Source organism: Aspergillus tubingensis, assembly GCF_013340325.1.
Source record: "Aspergillus tubingensis WU-2223L DNA, scaffold_8, whole genome shotgun sequence".
In the NCBI taxonomy this organism is placed as follows: Eukaryota; Fungi; Ascomycota; class Eurotiomycetes; order Eurotiales; family Aspergillaceae; genus Aspergillus; species Aspergillus tubingensis.
In genome coordinates, this window is record NW_023336282.1 from 3,619,577 (window position 1) to 3,639,738 (window position 20,162).

The 20,162-nt window shown below is 50.6% G+C and overlaps 5 protein-coding genes across 5 annotated transcripts; 2 read left to right on the forward strand and 3 right to left on the reverse strand.

Moving 5' to 3' along the window:
* Positions 1-1,262: 1,262 nt before the first annotated feature.
* On the forward strand, positions 1,263-3,457 carry AtWU_07495 (putative sugar transporter; the record flags this gene model as incomplete). Its single annotated transcript, XM_035502604.1, has 7 exons — positions 1,263-1,539; positions 1,685-1,784; positions 1,842-1,854; positions 1,923-2,140; positions 2,194-2,343; positions 2,398-2,831; positions 2,892-3,457. The coding sequence occupies 7 exons, from the start codon at positions 1,263-1,265 to the stop codon at positions 3,455-3,457; spliced, it is 1,758 nt and encodes a 585-aa protein (XP_035358497.1).
* A 1,779-nt stretch (positions 3,458-5,236) lies between these two features.
* On the reverse strand, positions 5,237-7,531 carry AtWU_07496 (serine/threonine-protein kinase; the record flags this gene model as incomplete). Its single annotated transcript, XM_035502605.1, has 4 exons — positions 5,237-6,404; positions 6,466-6,710; positions 6,867-6,917; positions 7,094-7,531. The coding sequence occupies 4 exons, from the start codon at positions 7,529-7,531 to the stop codon at positions 5,237-5,239; spliced, it is 1,902 nt and encodes a 633-aa protein (XP_035358498.1).
* Positions 7,532-10,515: 2,984 nt separating this feature from the next.
* On the forward strand, positions 10,516-13,146 carry AtWU_07497 (uncharacterized protein; the record flags this gene model as incomplete). Its single annotated transcript, XM_035502606.1, has 1 exon — positions 10,516-13,146. The coding sequence occupies one exon, from the start codon at positions 10,516-10,518 to the stop codon at positions 13,144-13,146; it is 2,631 nt and encodes an 876-aa protein (XP_035358499.1).
* A 1,589-nt stretch (positions 13,147-14,735) lies between these two features.
* Positions 14,736-17,224, reverse strand: AtWU_07498 (putative C6 transcription factor (Leu3); the record flags this gene model as incomplete). The annotated part of the gene is made up of 6 exons (XM_035502607.1): positions 14,736-15,049; positions 15,106-15,639; positions 15,693-15,961; positions 16,013-16,450; positions 16,502-16,941; positions 17,027-17,224. The coding sequence occupies 6 exons, from the start codon at positions 17,222-17,224 to the stop codon at positions 14,736-14,738; spliced, it is 2,193 nt and encodes a 730-aa protein (XP_035358500.1).
* Positions 17,225-18,557: 1,333 nt separating this feature from the next.
* AtWU_07499 (uncharacterized protein) lies at positions 18,558-19,950 on the reverse strand (the record flags this gene model as incomplete). Its single annotated transcript, XM_035502608.1, has 3 exons — positions 18,558-19,101; positions 19,170-19,389; positions 19,452-19,950. The coding sequence occupies 3 exons, from the start codon at positions 19,948-19,950 to the stop codon at positions 18,558-18,560; spliced, it is 1,263 nt and encodes a 420-aa protein (XP_035358501.1).
* Between the last annotated feature and the right edge of the window lie 212 nt (positions 19,951-20,162).

Consider the following 20,162-nt stretch of genomic DNA (forward strand, 5'->3'; position numbering starts at 1 on the left):
AGTCCGGCCAAAGTATGGGGCGCCATACGGCATCAGTACGCGTATCACGGTATTTGCATCCTGAGAGTCATGCGAAAGCCTATCTACGCCCCTCCGAAATAATTTTATGCCAGCGTTTCGATATACTCGGAGGAGGGGTGAAGAGAAAATATGCATTGATCTTACAGCTGCCAAGGTATTGAACAAAGTTTTGCCGACCAGTTGCATTACATCTCTTCTAGGAGACTAAGTCGTGGGCACTTGCCACTTCCCGGCGTTTGCAAAAAGCACTAATTTATTTTACAGGGACGGACCCATACCACCCCATGTATCGTAGTAGCAGACAGAAAAAGTAAAAAAGAAAAATAGGAAAGAGGGAAGAAACAGTGATTTGCGATGGGAATTTCTGCGATGCAGTCTTTTTTTCCTTTTTCATGTTAGCTTTCAGTCCAAAGCTGGATGCGTATATAGACCTCAGCTTCCCTCTCCTCATCCCCCAAATCTTGGTTCTTTCCTGTGCTTACCCTCACTCTTCTCTACCACCTCATATACTACCCACCCCCTCCCCGCATCTCTTTCCCCCCTCTACCGTTGCATTTCTTAAAAGAGTCGGCTTGAAGACGACAGCGAGTGCAGTCGATTGATCCTCTACTCCGTGCGCCATCTCATCGCTCTGGGAAGAAGGTTCGATCCATTCGACCTGTCAGTCGGAACCATCACTGTTCCTTGCCCTCTTATACCTCTTCATTCTCCGTCCCTGTCGTCTATAGGTCGACTGAGCTGCAGTTCTCAGCGTCCCTAGCTTTTTACCCCTGGCATTACTTTATATACCATTGACTCCTTTTGGATATATTTCAAACCTGCTCCAGCAAAGGCGAAAACCGTCTGCTCGATTTCAGCTGTACGACGTGCGCTCAATAGCCTCGACATAAGACCCACGAGTATCCGGCCACTGAAATCCCTGAGCACCTTTTATTCGGCCCCCGAGTATCGGTTCCTGTTCAGCCTGTCCCTAGCACCAACCTGTCACGGTTATACAGCCATTGCGCCTACTGTATCTGACCCTAGCGACAATTGCGAAGCCATCGGTGGCCCCTAGCTTTCTGAGCATCCCGGATATCGATAGAGAAATACCCTTGCAGACCATAGCGACAAGTAGTTCGACTCACGTTGAAGCCCGCCAAAGCAGACCATCGATCCTATTCCCCCAATTTGCCCCCGGTGCCACAGCCCATATCGAAAGTTGCCCTCGCATGCGACATCGTCACTAAAGTCCAACAACCATGCCTTTCGGAGTCAACCCTTTCCGGAAAAATGACCACGACTTCCCTGGGGTCGTGGTCCCCCTGTCCGAAGCCCCTCCGCATCACAAGCCGAACCCTGAACTAGAAAAAACCGACCGCCCTGATGAGAAGACTGACAATAGGAGCTTGGATAGGGCTCCCTCCTCGGAAGCCGGCGTAGGGTCTGTCCACAATTACAACACCCTGACCATCGAGGCCCTTCGCGCTGAAGTTGAGGCGGATGTTGCGACATCAGGCAAAGACACTGCGTATGACCGTATGTTCTGATGTTGCCCCATGGGGCGGCTACTGTCCTTTTTCCCTGCTCTGCTTCCTTGCTTTCTTGAAACTTCCAAAGAATGATTAGCCTCGTGCCTGGGCACCTTCGAAAGTCCGAGATCTGATTGTGATTTTCTATATAGGCAAGGCAAAACTCATCAATAGAGCCATCCAGGATATTGGCATGGGCCGTTACCAGTGGCAACTTTTTGCGCTCTGTGGTTTTGGTTGGCTAGCAGACAAGTAAGTGGTTCCCTCGTGCGCATTACTTACACATCAGCTAACGTTGGTCTACTCCAGTCTCTGGTTGCAGGTGAGATAGATACATTTGATTTCGGCGAAGGTATCGTCTTTGGTGGCTGTTTTACTAACCGCTAAAAGGGTGTTGCATTGACACTAACCCCGATTGCCTCGGAGTTTGGGGTTTCTACCACATGGGTCCGATTCACAACATGCTCCTTGTTCTTGGGTCTTTGCATTGGTGCATCGTTCTGGGGTATCGCGTCCGACATCATCGGCCGTCGCCCGGCTTTCAATATGACCCTATTCATTTGCGGTGTCTTTGGCATCGCCGCCGGTGGTGCCCCAACTTGGATCGGGTGCGTCCCCTTGGTAGTCTGCGAAGTCGACGCTTGCTAATGTCTCGTGCTAGAGCCTGTGCCCTGTATGCTTGTTTGGGTCTTGGTGTAGGCGGTAACCTGCCTGTCGACGGGGCTCTATTTTTGGAATTCCTGCCTTTTGCTTCGGGAAATCTTCTGACAATGCTGAGTGTCTGGTGGCCTCTCGGCCAATTAATCTCCAGGTATGTCATCCTCATCTAGCGTCTTGAGTCTGTGGTTAACAAGTAATCAATTAGTCTACTCGCATGGGCGTTTATTCCGAACTACAGCTGCAGCAGCGATCTGCCTGCTTGTGGTAACGTTGCTAGCGGAGAGGCGTGCTGCACTAAGCAAAGCAACATGGGGTGGCGCTACTTGTGCTTCACGCTGGGTGCCCTTACTTTCGTCATGTTCATTTGCCGCTTCTTCCTCTTCCATCTATACGAGTCGCCCAAGTATTTGCTTGCACGCGGCCGTCAGAGCGATGCTGTTGCTTCCGTTCACGGCATTGCCCACAAGAACCGAACCAAGACGTGGCTGACTGAGGAAATTCTTAACGAAATTGGTGGTTATCCTGAGGAGGTGGCAGACGAAAAGCTCAGCTTTGCTGAAATTGTGCGGAGGAATCTGTCCAAATTTTCCTTGGAGCGCATTGGACCCCTCTTTTCCTCCAAAAAGCTTGGTTTCTCCAGTATGTGTTCAACACAACACTCCATTTTCCTGAACCTAGGCTAACTAGTCAACTTTTCAGCCGTTCTCCTCTGGTTCTGCTGGGCCACGATTGGAATGGGATATCCCTTGTTCAATGCCTTCCTCCCCCAGTACCTCGAGCGTGCAGGTGGCTCCAGCTCCAGCTCTACTTACATTGCCTACCGGAACTATGCCATCACTTCGATTGTCGGTGTCCCTGGATCGATCCTGGCCTGCTACACTGTTGAGATCAAGTATGTTGGCCGTAAGGGTACGATGGTTATCTCCACCTTGATTACCGGAGTGCTGCTCTTCTGCTTCACGGCCTCGACCAACTCCAACATCCAACTGCTTTGCTCCTGCCTCGAGGCTTTCTTCCAGAACATCATGTACGGCGTCTTGTACGCCTACACTCCCGAGGTCTTCCCGGCTCCGAACCGTGGCACAGCCACTGGCATTTCCAGCTGCCTTAACCGCATTGCGGGACTGTGCGCGCCTCTCGTGGCCATCTACGGCGGAAGTTCCAACCCAGATGCTCCTATCTACGCATCTGGTGGATTGATCCTGGCCGCATTCGTGGCCATGTGTCTTCTCCCTATTGAAACCCGGGGAAAGCAGACGCTGTAAATGATAACAAAACAAAAGAGGAAAAAGGGAGGCACATATTTATATACTCTTTTCATTATTATCTTCACCATCACGGCTGGTTATGTTTATACGCTCATGTCTCAACTTCTTGGGTAAGCGAGCATATTGGAATGATGCATGATACCCATGTTTTGAATGGCTTGCATGGACGACGGGATTGCACATAGTGCCTGGTGGATATATGTATACATGCCCGCTCGATTGATTAGTTCCGTCTACTGACTTGTTCGGTTGTACTTACTCTTCGTGTGTTGATATACTTATGTTGTATGACGTGGATGCATGACGTTTTTCTTTTGGTTAGCCGTATATAGGATCAAAAGAGACAAAAAAAAAGGAGTACGATAGCATAGGAAGTGAAATAAAAATGCATATGAATTTCATTATTAACCACATATTTATAGTAATCTTGTATTCCTTCCAATCAACCATAAGGAACACTCTTACACAGTATAGCCATCCTCATTCAGCGTAGCACACACTTCAAGCAGTGATCAATAGTACTAAGTATACTACTAATCTTCGTCCCCGACCACTCCTCTCCACTCACTCTCATCATCACACTCATTCCTCATACAAACTATATACTACATACGATATCCATAGACAACATATCAACTAGATAAACTAAATGTCCTTTCCCTCTCCCCAATCGGTAATACAAGTCCTGAGTAAGGGACTAGATAGATAGATAGATAGATAGATAGATAGACAGATACTTGCTAGTTAGTTCAGACTGGAGGTAAGAAATATCCACGCTACATAGATAAGAGTCTTGCTTATATAGATGGTAGGTATGGATGGGGGATATATACCAGATGAGTGGGTGGGTTACAAGAGTGGTGATATTAAATGGGGGGGATATGTAATTTCTTTTTAAAATCTTTTCTCTTTAGACAAAAGGGTGATACTGCATACTGTATGAAAATAAGTTGTATTATCTAGGGCATAGGCAGTCAAGTCTGTATGGATATACATACAGACACCTTGGTTCTTCGGGGTCTTCCAAGGCAGTATGCACTACTATACTTCTGTAAAAGAGCTACGCGGAATGCACCAATCAGGCTCAAGGCATAATTCTACAGACATGAACTATGATCATGTTCATCCGTTTCGGCCATCTAGAGATACTAACATAGATCGACCAGGATTCGCTTTTAGTTACGAAAGAAAGAGAGCAAAACGTACATACGCCGGACTACCCCGAGAAGAAAAAGGAAGCAGTTGCAGTGATATCCATAGATATAGCCCACCACGCATCGTGAAAAATCCATGCCACGAATGTGCTCCTTTCGCAAATGTGTATGTATGTGCATCTGAAGCATCAAAGCATGTAAATGTATAGCCCCGGAGGAAAATGGCACGCGCGTAATGACATTCATCGAACAAAACAGCCCAGCAACAATCAGTACAAATGTGAGAAGAAAAGGGACCATACCATATGCTGTGCCCAGAACCCGAATTCAGCTAAAACATGAGTAGAAAAAAAAATTACCAGCCATGAAAGGAAGAGGTGAAAGAAGAAGAAAATAGCAACGATAAAAAGAAACACCCAGAATAAATGCGACCGATCGAGTTCGTGTGTAGCCACCCGGGATCCTGTCCAACTTTCGAATAAGGGGAAGGGGGAATAAGGGTTAGGTCATCAGATCAAGAAACTCATAAGCAAGGGGAGTTCGTAGCCTGTGGCTCTCGAGTTGTCAAGTAGTGTTGTGGATCTTGGGAGATGGAGAGAGAGAGTTTGGGAAAGGGAGAGGCTTAAGCAACCTGGCCCTGTTGTCGTCGACCTCTCTTTTCTAATAAGGTGGCGTTGTCGAGACTCAGCTCGAAGGGCTCCCGCGCACCCCGCGCAATGCTCTGCTTCGCAGCGGCTGCCACCTTGGCGCTGTGCTGGCCGTATCCTTGCTGCTGTCGGGGCTGGTGCGCTTGGCGCGCTTGCGCGGCGTGGCTGGGCGCGCCCAGGTTCGTCGATCGAAGTTTTGCCTCCATGGCCGCTACGTCACTGGCTTGCTGGGAGGCTTTGGGAATCTTAGCCGGAGGGAAATCTTCCCGAGGAAGAGGTTGGTAGGTGATCTCTTCAGCCTCGTCGTAGTCTTCGTTCAACGGATTAAGCGCAGACTGGAATGCTGTAGACGGGTTCGCACCACGATACCCTTGGCGGAAGTTCTTGCGCCGCTTGCCTTCTTCTTCCTGCCGGTGAACGGCATAACCCACGTCGAAGACCTCGCGCAAGTTGATCGCACCAGGAGAGCGGAAGTCCATGGGACGCTCGAGGCCGGCAGAAGCTGGGTCCAAGAGACGGGCGCTGGCCGGGGCATAGGGCGCTTGATCGGCCGCGAAGGCGTCCAGTTGTTGTGTCTTGCGGGTGGTTAGCGGGGTTGCCAGAGGCGGAGCATCTGCAGCTGCTTCGGTTGCTTCGTCGGTCTGACGAATCCACGGATGCTCCAAAAATTGCTTGATCGTGTACCGCTTCTCCGGGTCGACCGTCAACAGATGGGAGATCAAATCCTGCGCCGACTTGGAGATATCGTCCCACCACGGCGACAAGAAAGTATATTGGCCACGCGCGACCTTCTCGGTGAGAACTTGGATGCTCTCGTCATAGAAAGGCGGGAAGCCACAGAGGAGGGTGTAGAGAACGCAGCCCAGAGCCCACATATCAACACTCTTCGAGTATCTCTCATCCTTGACAATCTCGGGCGCGGTGTAGCCGACAGTTCCACAGGGCGTCATAGTTTGGCTGTCCCAGATGACCTTGGACAGACCAAAATCGGCGATCTTAATCACACCAATGCCGCCGGCGCCTTTTCCGGGAATGAATTCGCCTTCATCGACCTTGTCCTCGTCCCCAGGTTGACGAGGTTTGGGGTTTTTGCTCGGGATGAAGTCGATGGGGTAGAAGAGAAGATTTTCGGGTTTAATGTCACTGTCGCAAAAGTCAGCAAAGCCAGGGGGCGGACAAGAGCACGTAGGAGGTTAGGCCTTACCGATGCACGACACCGGATGTCTCATGAAGATACTCAATGGCCTTGGCAACTTGAAGAATGACGTGGCGACTAAGGTCTTCGCTGAAGTAGGTCAATCGCACGATCTGATGGAACAACTCGCCACCAGGGCAGAGTTCCAGCACGATGTAGTAATATTGGCGCGACTCGGAAAACTGGACCAGTTTGACGATATTCGGGTGATCTAGCTGGCGCATAATCTGGACTTCTTTCAGGATATTGGCACGCTAAGAAAGAAATGAGTCATTAGCACGAGCAAACACTTTTGGGGTCATTGGTAGCAAAGGGAGGCGAAAAGAAGACATTGCAAGGGCAGGGTATCAGGCGACCCATGCGACTTGGATGGGTGACTCATGATAGATCATCCCAGAGGGATTGCGCACCTCTGTAGCTTTGGGTTTCTTCTTCAACCCGGGATGTAGATGGGCGGATGACTATTGACAAGAGATTGGCGAAATGACTCAGAAAGAGAAAAAGAGAGATGTAAAGAGGAAACAAGGCAAACCAGCAAATCAGAAAACACAGAGAGCAGCATAAAGAGGAATAACCAGAATGCGCATATAAACCATGACACAACCAAGGGAAACGAGTGTGTGGTTGCAGTTCCTACCTGATTACTATTCATTTCAAACTTCCGGACGACTTTGATGGCCACGTCGCCATATTCGCCGGTGCTATCCCTGGCGCGATAGACGTTACTGAAAGCGCCATCGCCCATCTTCTCGACGAGGGTATAACGTTCGAGGCCGGGGTATCGGGGCATTTTGTTGCGACTGCTCTTTTCCTCTGCGATAATCTGCTCGAGTTCGGCCTCGCGCGCGCGGCGGGTCTGGTCGGAATTCTTCTGGGACGGCTGAGCCTGGCCGTTGCCCATTCTGCTGTCAATGGCATCCAGGTTGCCAGCAGCGGGAGGGTAGGAGCCCTGGGGTTGACGTTGTTGTTCGGCATGAATGGGAGAGACATTGGTGGTGGGTTCGGCATGCGGCGTCACCAGGCGGGCTTGTTTGCCATGACGTATGAAATTCTTGAGACTTTGTATGGTACTCATAGTGTGTGTGCTGAGTAAGGGGGGGGAGGGAGGGAGGGAAGGGGAAGTGGGGGATTACAATGGAAGAAAAGGGAAAGAAAGGGACAGGGAATGAGGAAAAAGGAAAGTGAAGAGAAGTAAGTAGTAGGGGGGGAGGAAAAAGGGAGGGAAGAAAGAGGCCAGACAGTAGGTAGTAGTAGGAAATAGTAGGAGTCAGGCAAGGTCAGTAGGACGAGGAAGAAGAAATGAAAGCCAGATGATGAAATGTGATTGGGAAGGAACCAAGATTCTCTGTGTCTCTGTTTTTTTCGTTTTTGTCCTTTTTTGGGTTAAACTGTGTCTAATTTAGCTGCTGGTGCTTTTTTACCCCGCCAAGGCCTAAACTGTAATTGTCCGTTAGTGTCAGTTGGGAAATACAGTCACTTAAGGAAAGATGTGCGTGAGTAATGACAGAATAACTTCAAAAAGACAAGACGATGACGTTTCGGGAAGATGATCGATCGGGATTTGTCAAACTAAATTACAAGGTGGCAGGACCGAACAAAGAAAATGGACACACACAAGAAGGGGTGGGAGGAGCAAAGAGGAGAGGGGAGGGTATTTTTGGGATGAGTATTTTATTACCTGTGAGTGAGATCACTGCAGCTTGCTGCACAGTCAAAAAAGACACCCCAGTAAAGAACCACAGTCGAAATTTCTGGATGAAAGGATTGGAGAATGGACGGGACACCAGTCACAAGATAATCGTCGTAGAGTATATTAATTTTAATTTAATCTTCTTTCCCTTTCTCTTTCAGCTGAAATGGAGACGGAGAGAAAGCGAGAGGACGGGATGGTGGGGAAATGCTGGCCGATGGGCAGATCGATGGATGGATGATGGATGGATGAGGGCAGCTGGACAGACTGCAGGCAGCACAACGTGAGGGAGCACCGTGGCAGGAAATCAGAAAAAAAATATGGCGGACGAAGACGGATGAGAGGCTATTAAGATTATAATTTCAAGAACACATGCCGATGCATGAGGAAGTGTAAGATCAAATAAAATAAAATAAATCTAAATCAAAAAAAGAAAAGAGGAGGGGAATCGAATGAACGGCATGGAGCGTCATCGGCCAGCGGAGGTGGAATTGCAAGCAGCCATGACGTCGAAGGGGATCTTCGCCTAGACTGACTTGCCGGTTCAGGTTAGTCTGGTTCCTTCCGTGGGTGATGACTCAGCCAGTCTCGCGTGCCGATTGTCTCTCTCTGTGTCAGTTAGTCTTTCTTTCTGGCATCATCGCCTTTTCGCCTTCTTCATCATCTATCATTGCTCCCACTAACTAACCCCATACTTAATCTCTCCCTCATCTCGTTTCATTACTCTCGAATTTCTCTTCCTTTTGGTGGCTGCTCACTGACCATCTCACACTGCGTCATATCCCGTCATGGCTTCTTCATATCCTCCCCCATGACTGATTTCAAATCGGAAATGACATTAGTACGTAGTAGATTAGATTAACGCGAGATACAAGCTCTGTCCTGATTATTCAACAAAGATCTGGGTCTAGCCCTTTATTCCGGTTCGAGTTATCGTCAGACTCTTCTTCTCACTGGTCGTCATGTCATCATATGCGCAGTTTAATCCCTCGTTTGGGGGGGGCATCCCGTGCCTACTTAAGTGGCTGCTCTGCTCGCCTACCCATTCCGCTTCTCAGCAAAAGTCGGATCCGATTCAGCGCCGGCAAACAACAATCGCGGGTCCTCTGGCTAGTTACTGTGTTCCCGGTCTGGGGGATGGTTCAGCAGTGGTCGACCATGGATTACACACGCCACTCCCGAGATTTCTGCCAAACGTTGCAGGGGGACTCATGTCATCGATGATGCAATTCCTTGTTCAGCGCGATCAGGAACCTACAGTAACCGGCGGTGTCAATATATACTTGGTGGAAGTTACTTAACCGTGTCGACACCGCAACGTCTGGTGTACTGTGTAGCAATAACCTTGATGCCTCGGGTACTTCCCGGTCCTATATGGCATTGTAGTAACCCCGTCTTATAGTAGTGTGAGCCTATAGCATTTCGGAGCATCCCGTGACAACTGCAGGGCGAGTCACTGGATCGTCGCCGATTCTCCGAACAAATCAATCCCTCCATCCATTCCCCCTCATCATCTCTCTCCCACTTCCATTCGGTCGCGCTTCTCCAGACCATCAATTAGCCAGCCCTGCCATACTTGGGCCTCATCCTTCCCCCTCTGCTTTCCTCCATGTAGTTTGCCAAGCCGACCCACGACTTTAATCGCGGTCATTATCCCGGATTGACCTGGGGCGGTCCGCTGAGTGCACCGCGCGCTGGATCCGCAACGTGGAATGTCTTTGCGACTCATCTGTCTTGCCTCGTCGTCGCGCTCCTCGGACCTTTTCTGTGCCAACGGGGTTTCCTCCTGCGTGTCACGCCTTGCCTGGTCCCAATTCTTAACTATATTCTCTATTTTTGGAATCGTCGATGCCCCTGGAGGAGCATAATCGCTGCTGACCGGAAGAATTGGCATCAGTCTGGTTTGTAAGACGCGCTGGGGTGGGCATTAATTCGTTAGTTTACCGTGTTCCTCCCCTTGCGCTGTCCATCCACTTCCCTCCCTTGCTGGCCGCCGCTCAGTCGCTTTTACAACAAACTTTGTCCCAGGGTTGGCAGGAAAGAAAAAAGAAAAGAAAAGATAAAGATCCAGTGAATGTGTCCAAGGTAGCCGTTGTCCAAAACGGTCACCTCTTTTGGGGGTTTCTTATCCATTGTAGTAAACGTTATCTGCTTGTTTGAAACTCAACCTCACACTTCGAACTGCCGCGGTGAGCAGGCGATGCGACGTCGTCAGCTATTAGCTGGGACCAATCTCCATTGAAACAACTCAAGTGTCATGATTCTCCTGCCAATCACCCTCTGTGATCGCTTGTGACAAATATCAGTCCGGATTGCCGCGACCGTCGGGTCCGCCAATTGGGCATCCCAGACAGTTGGGCCATCTCACCATGCCCGGCCTGGAAGTCGTGAACACGTCTCTCGCCTCACCAGGACACCTGGACCCGCCCCAGTTGAGGGCCCACAAGTCTCTACGACGAAGGCCAAATGTCCTCTGGAGCCCTCCAGCCATCGAGGCAACGCCTCAACCTCAGCATGGCCGCCCTTCAAATGCCACCCCGTTGGCAGCCGCTCCCGTCCGTCCTCTAACGCCGCCTGGAGTTGCTCAGAGCGAAGACCTCATGAGCAGCGGAACAAGCACGCCAAAAGCTACTTCATCCTACTCCGTGAACGGGGCGGTGACCTCCAAGCCGTCCCATCCACCCACGCCTGAAACTACTCCCCCGCGTGTCGCTCCTTCCGCCCCGCGTCCGGGACTGTCGCACTTTGGACTGTCTTCTTCCTCCTCATCGCACGCCGAGTCGTTTCGGACAGCCTATGAAATGATCTCGGACGCAGAGACGGAAACTCCTCGTCAGTCTACGCAGTCGTTGTTGCCTACCAGACAGAGGTCGTTGAGGGACGAGCCGGCGGACTATGATGACCGAGGGAGTGGAGAGTCGACACCGGTTCCTGATCCTCGTACTCAACGCCTCCGACCGTCCGTGATGGAGACCCATGTGCAACGAAAGATGGACGATGATGCAGAATTGAAGGTGTCGCCGCCGCGCAGGAAGAAGTCTACGAGGAATGGGGTTCCCAAGGTCCGTACTGCGGACGCAGAACATGGTTACGAGATGAATGGTTGGGAGGCACAGAACAAAGTTCCCCCGGCACGCTCGAATCTACGGGAGTCTGTCCGGGATGCGCAGGAACCAGTGGGTGGCTTGTCCATTGAACAGTTTCGCGAAGAGATTGGCTGGCCACGTGCGGAGGACCAGCCTCACTCTGCGGAGCACGACGACGCTCGCCGGCTGTCAGACGTGTCCATGTCTTCGTCCACTGTCGAGGTAATGATCATCGACGCTCCAAGGTCCACTCGAAGATCCCTGCGTCATACCGATAAAAGAGGCTCGCTGCGTTCGGCTAGTTCGCCTTTCCCCAGCCCAGAACATGGATCAACCGCTTCCAGCGCGGACTCGCAACATCGCCTAGTACACAAAGCTGGTCGGATCACCGAGAGCGACCGCAAGAGCATCGCGTCGGAAATCTCGTTCTCTGGAGCCTCCAGCGTCAACACCCAGCAGCAAACCGTGGATGTGGTGCCGGTGGTTGTGATCCCGGAACGAACCTCCTCTCTCAAGTCGTCCACTTCGACCAGCAGAAATACCTCGCAAAGCCGCTCGCGCCACTCCAGTCGACAAGGCCCGTCCGCATCGGGTAGCCGGCCTGGCTCTCGCGAGCCTCCTCGTCAGAAGCGCACGTCCGACACGACTGCGAGCAGCTCGAGGCGGGCGGAATCTCGTGGTCGCCACTCTGGCCGACCGAGTATCCCGGCCCGCAGCTCCTCGCTCTCTGCACCAACCAGTCGAAATAACTCGCGGACTACGTCTTTGACATCAGAGAGCCTGCGGGACCATGCAATGACTACGGAACATGGAACTCATGATCGTGTTGCTGAGCAGCCACGTCTAGCTAAAGCAGAGACCGCAACCCGCGAGACACATGATGCTGTGGAAGCATCCAAGACGCAGTCCATCATCATCGGAGTGGAGGATATGTCGCATCTGCGCCCACCATCAATGCCGTACACACAAATTTCAATCCCTTCATCTTCGCCCGGCCTGATCGAAGTCTCTGAGGCCAGGACCGTCGTCTTCTTCCCGCACAACAATGAATCACTGCTCCTGGTCGACCCGCAGGCTCAGTCTACACAACGAGGGCAACCCGACTACCCTGAACTGTACCAACACCGAACGGAAGAATCTCCCACTCAACGCTACGAGATGACATCCCCTCTCAAAAACCCCCGCCAGCCGCCAAAGCCGCCCATCTGCCAGGTCGTGCCCCCGACGCCCGTGCCAGACGGCGACCGTCAGCCGGGCGGGGCAGGTTACACCAACGAGCCAAGTAAGCTCCGGGGCCGTCGGTTTGGCCCGGGCCGCCGTCCGTGGCTGGTACGTCCTCGGTCTGACTCTTTCAATTCATTCGTCCGCTCATTGTCACTGACGTCGGTGAAGAACCGCAAGGCCGGCAAGGACATCGATGGGCGACAGCAGCCTTTCTGGCGGCCTCGTCGGTTCTGGGAGGACTCGGAACCAGAGGAGGAGTCGCCTCGCGAGGCTCCTCAGTCGCCCGCTGCAAACCCCGAGGCGTCGGACTTAGTGATCAAGAACTCGTTAGGCATGCCACAGCAGCGCGTTGTGTTTGAGGGTCCTGCGCTTCGCAGCCCGGGTACCAGACGGCGGCCCGAACAAGCCAGTCGACACCTCGCCAACCGCAGCACGCTCGTAGGAAGCCAAGTCTTCAGCCCCGAGGCGTTCTGCTCACAGACATCGCTCCACCACCAGCGGTTCCGATCCCTGTCTTGGTGGCGGCTTCGCTTCCGAACGAATAAGGTCCGCAACATCCGCAAACGCGTGCGACGCACATGGCAGCGGCACGCGGAGCACCGTCGAGAAGCCAAACGCGAGAAACTCAAGCAGAGTATCAGCGGGGCAGTCCTGATGGAGTCGAGCACGCAGCTGAAAATACCAGAATGATCTATCAGCAGAGTTTTGAATGACTGTGATGTCTCTCTTTATCGTTATTTAGAATGTGCTATATGCTATGCTATGATTGATGGCGTCAACGACGATATGATGATGAATTTTGCATATGTTTGGAATTAGTCATGCATTTTGTACTGTCAGCTATTGTTATGTTTTGGATTGTTTTGCTCTTGATTTGAGAACTGGATGGTCCCAGTCCATTCATGATGATGAAGATACCATACCACACCTTACTTACTGATGATTTATGCAACTACATACACGATGCCACCGATCTTACCTACCTAAATCAATAAGGAATATCATACATATCATATAACTAGATCCACAGTAATAATTACCCACAACTCCATACACAATAGTAAACCGATCCACAACGAAAACATAAGAAAAAGAATGTGAGAGAGAGAAATATTAGTCATTTAAGTCTTCCCCGAACAGCCATCCCCCCATACTCCGCCTCCCTCGCCCTCCTCCGTCGTCTCTCTTCCTCTTTCTCCCTCTCATTTAACTGCATGACACTCCCACTCCTACTTCCACTTCCAGCCTCATCACCTAACCTCGAAGAAGAGGAATTGCGAATCCTCTCCCAACACCCCGGATCAAGAAACGGCTGCGGCGGGAGAGAGAAATTGAACTCTGTTGTTGTAGTAGCTCTCGCTCCCTTATCCTTATCCTTATCCGTAGATTTGGATTTAGAGTCTTGTTCTGTAGATGAAGATGAGGATGGCGATATGAAATGCAGGGTTGGTGTGTATTTCTCTGTAGAATAATTCTTGGATATATTTGTGGATGGGGTTTTGAGTGGACGTTTCTTAGGAATGAGGAGGGATTTTGTAGGGCGGGTGGTTGTGTATTCTGTCATTGTTGATATAGTATTATCTCTTGTAGGAGTGAATAAGTTATGAGTATGAATTATAGATATAGTATATAGTTTGAAGGTAGTGGGATAGAAGATATTATGGATAAATACATAGAGGATATCTGATGAAGTAACGGAGTAGTTAAGATGTTGGAATACGCCAGCCACGTGATATCTATCTATCCATGGTTTTAAGAACTTGGTAAGCTAGACTTAGATTTGAGACTAAGATAACCGTAACTATAACCGTATCATTATCTACTTACACTAGACCTTAGATTAATAGATAATATGGTACCTCCAAACTATATCTCACTTTCACAAATCTTATCTTTTTGAGTAGGAAATCACGTAGATACATCTATTGATTGCACTATATGCATCGCATCCACCTATCGATACATGGTATCATCTGAATGAAAGAAAACAAAACAAGATCCAACCCTAGCATATCGAATAAAGCTAGCAAAACAAAGCAAAGCAAATCGCCAACTCCTCGCTCCAGTCCGACTCCATAACGTAAGGGTTGTCGGAGGTGTGTGTGTGGGGGGTGTGCGTGTGTCGGACATCAATCCAATCATCTCGCTGGTATAATAATATGGTACATCAATCAATCAATCGATCAACAATAAACATCAAAAAGTCGTCAAATATATGTAAAAGTAGTGTAGGAAAGTTATGTGCCATGTCAGTCGTCGAACAAACAGAATTATTCTGCTCATGCAATACCCTGAGACTCGATCCCCGATATCGTCGAGTATGAATACGGCAAATCGACCAGTCCGTCCAGAAGCCAGTTCAGCGGATCGAATACTTCGTAGTTAGGTTCCATGAATCCGCTGGGAAGGGCACCCACAGCGCTTGGTGCGGATACGCCCATGTTAGCCTGGGGGAGCATGGGGGCTGGCGCGAGGCTGGGGTCTGCGGCGCCGGCGACTCCGGGTGTCGCGGTCGAGGTGCGCGTCGGTTGAATAGATGACGAGTTGGAGGATTCGGCGTTGGAGTCTGGATTGGTTGGGTTTTTGAGATAAGCTGCAGTTATTGTCAGTCTCCGATACATACGTCGATGTGTTGGCATCCGTGCATACCTTCGAGATTACGCCCCTTGGTCCGCGCGTCTTCCCGCCACCGCCAGACTGAGTCAAAAAGCAAGGACATGCTCATTCGGCAGCGCACCTTGAGCATCAGCGAATCGTCGACCTCTCCGCCGTCTGCCGTCAGTTTCGGTGTGGGCACGTTGTTCAGCCGCCACATCTGCGCTACTACTTCCGCCAGTCGCTCCGGCAGGTCGTTGCTGGAAACGGACACGCGTCTAATCGCCCAGATCGTCCGGTTGAAGAGGTTCTTTGCGTAATCCATGTCGATGTGCGCGGCGAAGAAACTCTTGCATAGCTTCAGCAGAGTACATCCGCCCGCAACCATCATCTGATACACGTAGTACGGGGTGTACGACAGCACCGGGCCGACTTCTGTTTCAAGGTTCATCGCTGCTTCGAGGAACGTCGTGGTAGCAACATAAAGCGAGAGAAGACGCTCTCTATAATCCTTTGCGGTTGTGTCGTCGAAGAACGCAGACAGATGGAGGTGCAGATTCGATGCGCGCAAATAGAGATTGGTGATACCTGAAAAGGTTAGACCGTCTTTATAATACCATAATGTCTAAGAAAGAACGTACTGTCATTGTGCGCCTTCAGCTGATTCTCCAGTTCATCGAAATCCCGCGACAGGAACGAGATCAGTGTTGATCGCTCCTGATCGCTGCAAAGTCCGACGGGGTCCCGCCGGTTGGTGTATAAAGATTTGGTGACCTTGTCGCAAAACTTTTCAATCTCGAGCCTTGACCTAATGTCGTCGGGCAACCTGAAGTTGGGGTCCATCGAATCATTTGAAGACAGTGTCCAGTCGTACACACTAGACGGAGGCTGGCCATAACCAGTAGCAACCCTACATCGCGGTCAGTAAAGGATCGAAATCGATAACGATGAAACCACATACCGTTGGGCGACAATGTTGCAGACTGCCCACGTCCGCACCTTGTCTCGAAGTTCATCTTCAATGAGCTCCACGCGGAATTTGCTAAAGTCCTGCGTGTGCGATGGACGGTGTAGCCCCAGCTGCATTGCCACTTGAATCATCATACCGCAGAGCATAAAGGTCGGATCGGTGGACGTGCTGCTGGTAGGGAAAGGCCAGGTACAGAGCAAGCAGAGAGCCTTCACGACGTGGTAGCTTTGTGGGATGTCCGCCAGCGTACTCCACACCAGTCGCGAAACCGGGCCTGAGAGGGAATTGAGAAGGTGGGTGTCGGCTTGGAAGCGCCGCGCGCCTACGCTGATGATGGTCCAGAACAGCAGTGGCGATGCGCTGTAGTAATCATCAGGCGACTGTTCTCGATCAAGGAACGGTAGAAACGGATGGTAGAAGGTGAAAAACCTAACAGCATTAGCATTGACCTGTGAACAATACAGTCTGGTCAGGCCTTACAGATGAAACAGCTCTGTCACCCTCTCCGGAACGACCGCGACATCTTCAATGCGCTTGAAGTGATGATTGCCGTTCCTCATAAAGTTCGTGCCATCAAAGCCAGAGCGCAAATCCAGAAGCGACGCAACAGCTTCATGAGAACCCATATACTGATCCGTAGACATGGCCGACGGCGTATGGTAGACTCCCGAGCCAACCTGACTGGCCGTTTCTTGCTTGGGAGTCTGAACCGGTGGCAAAGACGCCGACTGTGACGGAGGTATAGCTCCAGCCTGCACAGTAGCAATCTGCTTTCTCAGCTCGATGATCTCGCGTTCCATCTCGGCGTTGCGACTGCGTTTCCCAACCCGTTTGAAGTTGGATTCGATTTTACAGTCGAGCTTTAGACGACGACATCGAGAGCAATCCGTCCAAGGGTCTTGAATTACATCACATCGGAGCTGTATGAAATGAAAGAAGGTTAACATCAATCCAGATAAGCCACATGTCTCGGAGGGAAAGAAACCCTAAGTGGCGTGAGCTTACCTTTTGTTGACGACATTCATTACAGGCCCGTTTCACGGGCTGTCTCTTCTTCTCCTCCTGGTTGTCCTGCCCGTCGATATCATCAATACTGCCCGGGGAGCTGTCCAACCCCGCCATGGTGGTGGTGCGCTTCCTGGCTGGACCCGCAGCATCAGACCCAACAGCAGGGGAGACAGATGGATGGCTGGCACCTCCCATTACGGGACTGGGGGCAGCAGAAGCATTCTCTCCTGCGAGTGGCTCCAGGATGGCACCCTGCAGGCCCCTGCCTCCGATTCCGCTGGGCGATCGTTCGGAAGACTCCAGGCTGATAGTAGGGAAGGTAGTAAGAGGGCCGAAATAGGATGTGGTATTATAACACCAAATAAGAAAAAGAAAAGAATATTCGGGGGTCTGCCGGGGAAATTGGCTGGGCACGAGCCTTTTGCCCACGTGAGGGAAAAAGAACTTCGGAGAGAGAGTCGGAGAAGTGTGAAACAAATAAACACCGAAATGGGTGAAGTTATGTCAAGGCGCGCTGTTTGTGCGTGCAGATCCTTTCGAGGAGGAGACGAATGGAGGGATCCAGACCCTTTCTTACTGAGATTGGGATGGAATCAATGCAGCGCGGGGGAAACGGACTGCGAGCGAGGAGAAGCTGTCCGATCTCGCTCTCACGTGGTCTCGCCCGAAAAAAAAAAGCACGTGATGATAGCAGGGGCGCAACGGTGGCGCCTTAGTCACCACGGGCCATCGGAGGATCCGCCCCACCTGAACCCTTTTTGTTAGGTAATCCCGAGTCCCTGTTTTCAACCCTAACTATACGCCTGTCCTTGACGTTGATATTGTATAGCAGGAACAGTGAAAATACTTGCTCACTTTCATTCGAAAAGGAGAAGTTGAAAGGAACGATGGCATGGCTATCAATTGTCTCCAGAATGCTCATACACTAGAATAATCTAATTGGCCCCACACCTTGGCCCTATCACCATAGCAGCCTATCCGACGCCAGCCGGAAGCTCGGACGTCCGTCGGACCAGGAACTAGGCCGGATAACTGGTATGAATTCGACCACTCATGTCCCACCTAATTATCCCAACATCATGTCCATTGTTTCACCACTTCTTATGGAGGAGTTGGTGGTTTGGAAACAACGGACATGCTTGCGTGTGCTTTCTACGCTGCCGTCGTTGTTCATTCTTTTCATATCCGATGCTTGTATGGGCTTGAGGCTATTCCTCGGCTGTGTTAGTGCTTACTGCTTAGTTCAACGGTAGAGCTGGTTCACTGCTCATGTTTGCGTGATGATTGATCATATTAGGTTGGTGGGAAGTGAAGCAATCTGTCTGCTTTCCGAGGCCCCGTTGAACAGATATGAAACCTCATAAGTACCCAGTGCAGGCCTAATAACACTATAACTATCAGACCAATGATCAACAAGATCTGTCCAAGTGTCTTAACTTCAGTCGCTATAGCTCCACAAGATAATGATAACGGCATTCTGTACACACACGCACATATACACCATCACTGGTTGTACGTCACCACCGAATCAGGGCAGTTCAGTAGAAAAGTCTGCTTCGCGTCGATCTTTGAATGATCGCAACAAGCCTAGCATAACTCTGATGAACTCCTTGCGCTCCTCGCGGTCATAGATATCGTACTCCCCGGTCCGCTGCACCTTGATCCTCCCTGATCGCTTTTTCTTGTCTTGGAAACGGGCAACTTCCTGCTGGGTCATGATACCTTTCACGAACCGAAATCTCCAACCTCGCACGCTGATGATATATGCAGGATATTCCTCGTGATCACTTTCGAACTCGAATGCCATGTTGGCTTGGAATAGAAGTCCCGGGATCTCAGACTGGGAGATGCCACCTCGTCCGAGGTCTAATTTGCACTGCAGGTTGTTTAGCTCCAGGTACCGGCTCACGAGGAGGACTAATCTCACCGTGCAAATAGCGAGGGGAACGCCAATTGCTTGACCACCAGAGATATTGAGAGTTCCTTTTCCAATGTAGTGTCGGAAATAAAGTCCCTGGTGCGTTCCCAAGTCTTCGCGTGCCAACGGAAAATAGCAATGCTGGCGAAATTCACTGGGTAGGGGAACATAATCAGCTTCCTCATGGCTCTACAGTATTCGGAAAGTCAAAAGGTGACACACATTTCTCCTTGGCTGGGCACGTGCTCAAAAAGCGAGGCCATATAGTCAAATAGGATATTTGTTGTTTTATCACCATAGCTGTCGTCATGAACGTCCCTGAAAAAGGGAGCGAACCTGGCTTTCTTTGGATCTACTAGTTTTTCTAACTCAGACCAGTCCGAGATCTCGCGCGCATCTTCGACTGCAGGATCTTGCCATAGATCCACCAGCCTCTGATATTCTATAATCACCGCGCAACCTCAATCAGTGCTCTGTCTTGCCACCGCAGCAGAGTTTACTTACCAGTATCATCATCTGATGGCAGATATTTGGATTCAAATATCTTATCCACCGGCACATCTTCATCTACCTCAACATTGGCAACAAACGAGCGACCGGGCCTGCGAGATCCGGTCCGCTGGTAATAGAAATGTGTGTCAGAGAGAGACTCCCCAGGTATGAGATCCTTCTCGCTCTCAGTGGAGCGATGATTATCAGGATTGTTGGCGGCACCTTCTGCTGAGGCTTCCTCGGGCTGTTGAGCTGATTCTTCTTGGGCGTCTCTGATGAATTTGAGGTGGATCTTGGCTTTAAACCAATTCGTCGTTGATGGCCCTGGCGAGGCTTCTTGATTACCTTTTCGTTTACCTTTCCGTGGCTTCCCTGCTTCTCCACCTGTTTCTGGTTTTTTCACCCGGGGAGTCTTGCGTTGTTTTCTCAAGAACTTATCCAGGCCTCCAAAGACATCTTTTTCGACGGGATTCCTTCCTCGAAGTTTGTAGCGTGGGTGTGGGTCGGGCATGGTGCCTACTGGGTAAGTCTGCCAAATTCAATGATAGTGAGGATAATAGCGCAAAAATAATGTATGCAGGTAGAAGCCATATGCCGGCATATTTAGGATGTCGAGAACAAAGACATTGAGACGAGCAAAACCAGCATAGTTCCTGGAATCGTTGCACGGTTAGGGAAAGAAGATGAGCACAAAGGGGGTCAGTCAACCACGGGACGGAAACT